The sequence below is a fragment of the Procambarus clarkii genome, chromosome 56, assembly GCF_040958095.1.
Source record: "Procambarus clarkii isolate CNS0578487 chromosome 56, FALCON_Pclarkii_2.0, whole genome shotgun sequence".
In the NCBI taxonomy this organism is placed as follows: domain Eukaryota; kingdom Metazoa; phylum Arthropoda; class Malacostraca; order Decapoda; family Cambaridae; genus Procambarus; species Procambarus clarkii.
In genome coordinates, this window is record NC_091205.1 from 18678660 (window position 1) to 18688111 (window position 9452).

At 41.9% G+C, this 9452-nt stretch overlaps 1 protein-coding gene across 1 annotated transcript; it reads right to left on the reverse strand.

The window, feature by feature from the left end:
* Nucleotides 1-874: 874 nt before the first annotated feature.
* LOC123770848 (antifreeze protein Maxi-like) lies at nt 875-3175 on the reverse strand. Its single transcript, XM_069305659.1, has 3 exons — nt 3114-3175; nt 2745-2782; nt 875-1685 (listed from the first exon to the last, which is right to left on the reverse strand). Exons 1-3 carry the CDS (start codon nt 3148-3150, stop codon nt 1005-1007), a joined length of 756 nt encoding a protein of 251 aa, XP_069161760.1. The 5' UTR covers nt 3151-3175; the 3' UTR covers nt 875-1004.
* Nucleotides 3176-9452: the final 6277 nt, after the last annotated feature.

The following is a 9452-nucleotide window of genomic DNA, read 5'->3' on the forward strand; positions in this document are numbered from 1 at the left end:
ACTATCATGGCTGACAGACCTTGCTGAACCATACTATCATGGCTGACAGACCTTGCTGAACCATACTATCATGGCTGACAGACCTTGTTGAACCATACTATCATGGCTGACAGACCATGCTGAACCATTCTTTCATGACTTGACAGACCATGCTGAACCATATTATCATGGCTGACAGACCTTGTTGTACCATACTATCATGGCTGACAGACCTTGCTGAACCATTCTTTCATGGCTGACAGACCTTGTTGAACCATACTATCATGGCTGACAGACCTTGTTGAACCATACTATCATGGCTGACAGACCTTGCTGAACCATACTATCATGGCTGACAGACCTTGCTGAACCATACTATCATGGCTGACAGACCTTGCTGAACCATACTATCATGGCTGACAGACCTTGCTGAACCATACTATCATGGCTGACAGACCTTGTTGAACCATACTATCATGGCTGACAGACCTTGCCGGAACCATACTATCATGGCTGACAGACCTTGCCTGAACCATACCATCATGGCTGACAGACCTTGATGAACCATACTATCATGGCTGACAGACCTTGCTGCACCATTCTTTCATGACTGACAGACCATGCTGAACCATACTATCATGGCTGACAGACCTTGCTGAACCATTCTTTCATGGCTGACAGACCTTGTTTAACCATACTATCATTGTTGACAACTTTTCCTGGTTAGAATCCCACTTTGGGGTATATTTTTGAGGGGTTGATTATTATTATTATTTGTTTGTAAAGCCTTACCAGAATATTTCGATCAGGCTTTCTGAATATTTATCTGTTTTGATAAATTCAATTTGGTGCTTCCTTGATAAATGTCTCAAACTGTGGAGTGTCTTAGGTAGAAATACAAGGATTATAAGAAGACAGTTGTTTATTTTTACATTGAATATGCACAATAGGAAACATTATGCATACATCGTAATATATTCATATCACCATTATCAGTACCTACATCCGCTCCATCATGTACACTTCTAGCGGCCGTAGCCGTAGCCGCTGCTGCCCTTGGCCCTGGAGATGGCCTTGGTTGCTGAAGCCTGAGCCTGGGCAGCCGCACCTGCAGAGTCTTCCAAGTCGTTGAGTGCCACGTATTGCTGTTGGTTGAGGGAGTTAGCTGCCTGCTGAGCCTGCCAGGCCATGGTCCTCTGGGCGGCCAGGAAGTTCTGCTGTTCGGCCAGGCTGTTGGCTGCCTGGTTGGCCAGAGCCTTGGCTTCTGAAAGGATCTGGGCAATGTTGGCGGCCAGACCTTGGGCCATAGAAGCTGTTACCTTGGCGGCTTGGTAGGCTATGTTTGCCTTGGAGGCGAGAGAACCTTCAGCGAAGGCTGCGGCCTGCGCTCCTTGTGCCGCTTGCGTCACCTGAGCGGCCTGGGCCTGCTTGCTGGCTGCCGCGGCCTGAGCTGTTTGTGAAGCAGCATTAGCGGCAGCTGCGGCACCTGCTGCAGCTCCTGCAGCTGCGGCGTGGGCGGCACCGCCTAAACCTGCGGCAGCAGCAGTAGCCTGATTGGCAGCTTCGTTAGCAACATCAGCGGCACTGGGGCCGTGGCCGCCGCCACCTCCACCACCGACCACCAGGTAGCTGCCGCCACCTCCGTGGCCGCCACCGTAGCCGCCACCATAACCGCCGCCATGACCGCCAGCGAACCCGCGCCTAACCTGTGGACAGGGATCAGGGATCATCAACATTTTCCTGTAGACACAGGTGAAACAATATCTTTGCCCTTAGATCGGGGATTAAAAGTTATTATTATTGCATTATTATCTGAGTACTGTAAGTGAGGTATTAGTTAACCATGGGGTAGTCGTACTATTCCAAGGATCTGTACTGTTCTAAAATACATCTCAACGATCATAGTTTTCCTGTTGGATATAATCAAAGATCACTGTTCCTTGGATGTGTTTTACAAGGCTCTTGGAAATTTTAGAGTTAAGAATTGAGATATAATTATTTTTACCCTGTGCTTTGGTAGACTTCTTGTGTATAATATCCAAGATTATAGGTCAGTGTCTTCCTTATCGTGGGATGAAGGGTTAACTAACAATGATATATGGGTAGAGTCTAGGGTTTAACAGGTTTACTGATAACTGTTATGCAAGAAGCAATTGTCTTAATTAATATCCCAGGAAAGAGGTTAGAAGTGGCTGTCATTGTGCTAGACTCAGCGTCACCAGTGCCTTAACGTGTCTGGCAAGGCCAACCATTACTGTGAGGCACTAGGCGTTTGTTAATGGAGTGCCGACTGAGACGTCACAGAGTAAGTGTGAGAGGGAATACATTGTCATCATCTTGGTGGCTACTAGTAAAGATCAGCCTTATCACAGAATGCATTTCTTTAAGTTACTGTTGTCTTTAAGGTTAGAGGTTGATAGTTGACACTTGTTTCATTGTGATTGGGTAAACAAAGGATACAGTCAAGTGCTATACAGGTGTTGGCACATAGCTGGTTGTCTATTTGATAAAGTTCATATATCGTTAGGTTCGGTTAAGTTACACAGGTTTAAAATCTGTGTGCGAATCACCTTATTTACAAAGTTGCGTGTATCCGTAAGAACCTTTTTATTATGTCGTTGTTTAATAAAAATGTATTAAATTTAAAAGTTTCATGTCGGACATTAAAAAGAATATACAAGATTTCGTGAATATTCTTTCAAATCCACGAGAAGCATTCAGTGGTCGTACATAAGTGCACTATGGTCAACAAAAGATAATCTCACCCTTGTGTCTGCCTTTATCTCCCCAGGAAGTGAGCAACCTGTAAAGTAGAGATGTTGGTCACAGTTGGTGGTGGCGCCCCCCACAAGCACTCAGTATTTACATGTGACTCTTGCTCATGTGGCTGGCAAGATATTGTCCTAACTCACACTAAGAATGATTACAAATGTTCTGGCAACAAGGAAAAATATTGAGAAATTATTTGCAGTCTATTGTTATGAAGTAAATTTACCATTACAGATATTAAAGGATTTTTGCAAGATCGTTAACTAACAGTCTCTTGTGAAGGACTACTTATATAGATATTGTATATATTATGTATATTATATATATAATATATTATACCGGAAGTAAATAACTAAGAGATTCACCAATGAGTAAAGATGCGAGGAGGACGCGAGTGAACATGATGGAGGTGTGACTCAGGCTGGGGCGTGACACTGTCTGACGCTCTGCAGGCCAGCCACCCGTCTTATATAGCCCGTCACTGATGGCTCTCCCTCCCTCCCTCCCTCCCTCTCCCCACATTACTTCCTCCGTCTTGAAAGGCAACTTTGCAATGATTTTGAGAAGATAATCTCGGGAATTTGATTGATTTGTATTTATTTTGGCAATATGTATTATTTAAATTGTAAACAAATTTAAGGCAGGGGGGTTTCCTGCCTCTCAGATCTTTCCTATTGGGTCTCCCGATAGCTCAGTGGAAGAGTTTTCGCCTTCATACTATGGGGTCGGCGGTTCGATAGTGTGGTTGACAATTTATATATATACTGCATATATAACAATAACTTGCATGAACCACAAGCCGATTATATCAGAAAGTGCTCCTCTTGTGAAAGGTTCAAACCTTAGAATGACAGGGGTAATAAACACCTTGACAAGTCCAGTACTCTGACTGGGCTTCTCAATTAGGGCTCACAGAAATCACAATAGCGTGATGCATCAAATGAACAAATCCACAAGGGACATGATGAGGGTTCGAACTTACGCCTGGGATGATCACATACGCTGCCTTAGTCGACTAGGCCACAACATTATTAAAAGAATTGTAATCGGGAGTTCCACTGACCTCACACGGATCCTGCAGCCTCTCCGAGATCATCCCAGGCATAAGTTCGAACCCTCATCATGGCCGTTGTGGATTTGTTCAATTGGGGCTCGTGTTCTCTCATATAAGTGAATTGTGTCAATGAAAACGAACATCTGGTCTCTGGCTACTGAGTGCTATTGGGTCATTGGAGGGAAACAGCTTCGGCTACCAATGACATAACAGCCTGGTAGCTATTTGGTCAGAGTACTAAACTTGTCAAGGTGTTCACCCCTGTCAGTCTAAGGTTTGAACTTTTCACGAGTGGAGCTCTTTCTGATACTGTGTGTGTGTGTATATATATATATATATATATATATATATATATATATATATATATATATATATATATATATATATATATATATATATATATATATAAATATATAAATATATAAAAGTTTGTGAGGGTACCACCTCTGGTGCCAATGTGGGGACCCATAGCCTCGGAGAAGAAAATAAAGAGTACCCAGAGAAGACCTTGTGGATCCTCACTGAACACTGATATTTTCTTTTCCTACCACCACTATTCTATTGGTATGTGTGTATATTTATCTAACTTTATTTGAAAATGTCATTACACAAAAAGTTAAAATATTGATAATTAAAAAGTTAAAATAATATAATTGTGGAGGCATCAACGATGCTGGTTCTCTCTATGTCCCATGTGAGAGATTTCAAGCCGGCGCCCACAAGCAGGGTAGACAAGCTCCGAAGGAAGGCAAGATCGTACAGCAGGAAGAAGGAAGAACAGTGGAGACAACGAATGTCTCTGTGACCAACGTTTGAGAGAAAGGAACGGCGACGATTAAGGCTAGCCTAGTGGCAGTAGGAGACGACGCCGAGAAAGTGTAGCCTCGTGGTTGAGGTGCTGCAGGGCAGCGTTGTGGAGTCTGAGGCTGGTGGGTGCACAGATCTTGGAATACCTCAGAAAGTTGGACAAGTGGATTGAAGTTCTAGAAAAGTTAGCTATGGTAAACAGATGGGGTGTACTGGGGCGTGTACTGGGGGTGTAGTGGGGAGTGTACTGGGGAGTGTAGTGGGGAATGTAGTGGAGAGTGTACTGGGGAGTGTACTGGAAAGTAATGGGGAGTGTACTGGGGAGTGTGCTGGGGGTGTAGTGGGGAGTGTACTGGGGGTGTAGTGGGGAGTGTACTGGGGGTATACTAAGTAGAGTACTGGGAGTGTACTGGAGGTGTACTGGGGGTGTAGTGAGGAGTGTACTGGGGGTGTAGTGAGGAGTGTACTGGGGGTGTAGTGGGGAGTGTACTGGGGTGTAGTGTGGAGTGTACTGGAGGTGTAGTGCGGAGTGTACTGGGGGGGTGTAGTGGGGAGTGTACTGGGGTATAGTGGGGGGTGTAGTGGGGAGTGAAACGGAGGGGAAGGGGGGGGGGGAATAAAGTAAGGAAGAGGATGGAGTCTCACGGATGGAAGAGTCTCAGGAAAATGAACTCTCCGGCCAGTGTGGTGGAAAATGGTGAAACAAAAGCTCAGGAAAAATGGTTTACAATAATAGAGGTTGAAGACATAGGTAAGAATAGCATTAACTGTGACTGTATCGGGTGCACAAGTGTTGAGCAAGAAGCAGTGTTACAATGTGGGGAGTCTGGGTCCAAGGCGCTAGTGCTTCTTGATGAACTATCAGACAGCGGCAACTTTAACAGTCGGACAACTCCCCATGGAAGGAAATTGTTGGGATTGAGTACTACAGATGTTGGAGGTAGCATGTTTGGAGCAGATGCTCTTTTGTTTATGATCTTAATAATATTCCATGTACCTGATAATTGTTTTGTTGTTGTGACTAGCAGGAATAAAACCATGTGGACGAAGATTGTTTCTCTTACCACACCATAACAGAAATGGAGGGAAAACAACACCAAATAATCGACAGATACAGGGACAGGAGAAGACTGGACATCGGCGAGGCATTATAGATAAAGCAAAGCAAGCCACGTATCAATAGCCAACTGTCACCAAATTACACCCAACTTCCAGATCAGGACGGAACGCACATCATACTGTACCAGCCACCATGCCAACAGCAGAGTAACAAGTTACAGCGGACTTATAAGTGAGGTGCCTTTTCACCTCATCCTCGGGTACATACCAAGCAGCAAGACAATTTGTAATCTTTTAAGTCTTAGAGATTTTTAAGTCTAAGGGACTTTTAAGTCTTAGAGATGGCATCAAACTCAACATCATCTGACATGCAAAATCCACAGCGACTACAATGGTTAGAAAAAGAGTTGAAGAATGGGACACACTAGTGAACAATGTGCATATATATCCGCCATCAAGATAATGTTTATAAAACAAAAGACTAAAACCAGTATGCTAAACATCAGTGAAAAAGTAACGGGAGAAAAGGGGTAAACCCCACCTCCATTTAAAACTCTTGACTCAAATATCGCAGTAACAAGGTTATCGCGAATAACCGAACTCAATTACGGGCTCACTATAGCCCGTGCTACATGGACGTTTCGTTCTGAGTAGCTAAATCTAATACAACAACATCAACGATGTATATGATGTAACCATAACCTGAGCTTGTGAAAGCATCCTAATCACCTTCAGTAGATAAGTGCTTAATAACACACCAGTTTCTGGAGAGAGCATACTGGAGTGGGTTTCGGGAGTTCTTCTACCTCCCGGAGCCTGGACAGTTTCTATGGCAGCTATTTTACCCTGTCAAAGTAGGGAAGACATAAATGAATGTCTATATATATATATATATATATATATATATATATATATATATATATATATATTATATATATATATATATATATATATATATATATATATATACATATTAGTATATTTTGGTAGCAGTCTTTCCTGTAGACATATATTATTAAATATGACCGAAAAAGTAAGATTAATAATTCTAACACGAATTTTCTCAATCTTTCGTACATTACGCTTCACTGTTGGAGGTAAATCAAAAATCAATTCTCCAAAATTCATTTTTATTTCTAGTCTGACGCGACACGGGCGCGTTTCGTAAAACCTATTACATTTTCAAAGAAAATGTAATAAGTTTTACGAAACGCGCCCGTGTCGCGTCAGACTAGAAATAAAAATGAATTTTGGAGAATTGATTTTTGATTTACCTCCAACAGTGAAGCGTAATGTACGAAAGATTGAGAAAATTCGTGTTAGAATTATTAATCTTACTTTTTCGGTCATATTTAATAATATATATATATATATATATATATATATATATATATATATATATATATATATATATATATATATATATATATATATATATATACACACACACATATATAAACTGAAAACTCACACCCCAGAAGTGACTCGAACCCATACTGCCAGAAGCAATGCATCTGATGTACAGGATCCCTTAACCACTCGACCAACACGACCGGACAAAAGAGGATGGTAGTCGAGGCTACCTACCAGTTATATATGTCGTACCTAGCCAGAACGCACTTCTCGGCCTACTATGCAAGGCCCGATTTGCTTAATAGGCCGAGTGATTTTCTTTATTTTCAATAAATTGTTTCCAATTGGTTTATTTTAAATATAATTATTATATTATATTAAGAACATAAATTATTGATTTACTTATGTTAGTTTAGGTTAGGTTGAGATAGGTTAGGTAGGGTAGGTTAGGTTCCGTCATATATCTACGTTAGTTGTAATTCAAATTTAACTCATACATAATGAAATGTATAGCTTTATCATTTCATGAGAAAAAAAATAGAAAAATATAGAAATATTATTGTCATCTTGCCTATTTACTAAGGTCATATATAATATATATATATATATATATATATATATATAGATCATAATCAGCAGCATTACTGAGGTCACACTCAACAGCATTACTACAGCACTTTTATTCTTTAGTATAAGCAACGATGAAAAACTTATATCAAGGTACGGAGCTTTCTTTATCCAGGTTTCTTGTTTTAAAGTATCTATTCTAGTTTTTCTTGTACTGACGTATTTATATGTTTCAATTGATACTTAGGTTTTTAATGCGAAGGCTAAACTAAAGTAGCTTAACCACGTGGTTGACAAATGATACACCTTTATATCGTATGAAGTTTGGCAGCAAGTATTTGGAAAGTAAGGCGTCCATTCAGTGGCGGTGGGCAGGCCCGTCCAGCACATTCCCTCCCGCGCACACCGCCCACAAAAGAGGGTAAAAGCACCAATACATTGTCTGTGCTCCGGACAAAGACACTTCAAACAAAAGTCACTCACTGACTTCAACTTTGCTATTGGATCTCATCAATAGAACCTGGCCTGTGTGTCTCGGCCGCTCACGTTGGCTTTTGTATGGTGATTACCTAACTGCTTCACCCCCCTTCCCCCCAACTCCGTTACCCACGAGTCCCTCCCACCCTAACACAAGCCCCGCCTGTTCCTCCCCCCCCCCACACAACCCCCCCCCCCCCATCATGTTCTTCCCACTCCTACACAACCCCCGCGAGCCCCCTCCTAAATATTACATTCTAACCTAACCTAAGGGGTGAGGATATATTGTATACAGGAGTTTTGCCCATTAGGCTATTTGAATATGGGCGTAAGGGGCAGTACGCTATTTAGATATAGGGAGCACAATATCAGCTCCCTGCTCAAACACAACATTATAATGTTCAAGAGAGTGCATGGTTTCTCTTTCACAAAGTTGTCACATTGTGTGCTCGACATTTGGGTTTTGAGAAAGCTGCCAGATATTTTTATTTAAATAAATAAATAAAGCTGATAATAAGATGATTTCTTTTTTTTTCTTTTTTTTTTAGATATATACAAGAGTTGTTACATTCTTGTACAGCCACTAGCACGCATAGCGTTTCGGGCAGGTCCTTAATCCTAATTTTCCCCGGAATACGACCCGCCAAATCGTTTAACAACGAAGTAATCATTCCCTGCTGGATGAACAGAGGCTACAGTTAAGGTTGGCGCCACGTAAATCCTCCCCGGCCAGGATACGAACCCAGTCCAAAGCGCTCGCGAAACGCCAGGCGAGTGTGTTACCACTTCGCTACGGGGACTGTAGGCATAGGATTGGATTGAATTGGATTATAACTTATCATCCATATAATGGATTATAGACTATAGCTATCATCCATATAATGGATTATTTATCACCCTTTATAGTTTGGTTAGTCTCCGGGGCTATACGGGGCTACAGTGACAAAGGTGCCATATGTACCTGGCCGTTCCCGTATCGAAGAAGGGCTACACCCAGGCCCTCTATGTCACCTGTCGGTGGAAAACAACATCGCGTTGCGGCAGGTAAACACATTCTTAATTCAGACCGCTCAAACGACCAACTCTGAACTTTGGAGTCATAGCCTATCGGTGTCCTAAAAAAAAGGTCAGTTTTTGGCTACGCTACGGTGACCTCGATAAGCCTAACAGCCTTCCTGTTCCCGACAATGAGAAATTATATTAAGGACTATATATATATATATATATAGGGGGGTACCACCACTGGTGTAATTATAGGGACCCACAGCCTCAGAGAAGGGAACACAGAGCACTCAGGGAAAAACTTGACATTTAACTCTGAATACGAAAGAGTGTTCACTTCTCCTACCACCCCCTTTTTTTTTTTATTATGATGTACACTTTATTA

Excerpts from the sequence above, each read along its gene's own strand:
- LOC123770848 (XM_069305659.1), bottom strand. The coding sequence starts at position 3,150 with ATGTTCACTCGCGTCCTCCTCGCATCTTTACTCATTG. Across the intron at positions 2,783-3,113 it reads CCTCGCATCTTTACTCATTG|GTTGCTCACTTCCTGGGGAG; the intron begins GTGAATCTCTTA and ends TCTACTTTACAG. Across the intron at positions 1,686-2,744 it reads AGATAAAGGCAGACACAAGG|GTTAGGCGCGGGTTCGCTGG; the intron begins GTGAGATTATCT and ends CCCTGTCCACAG.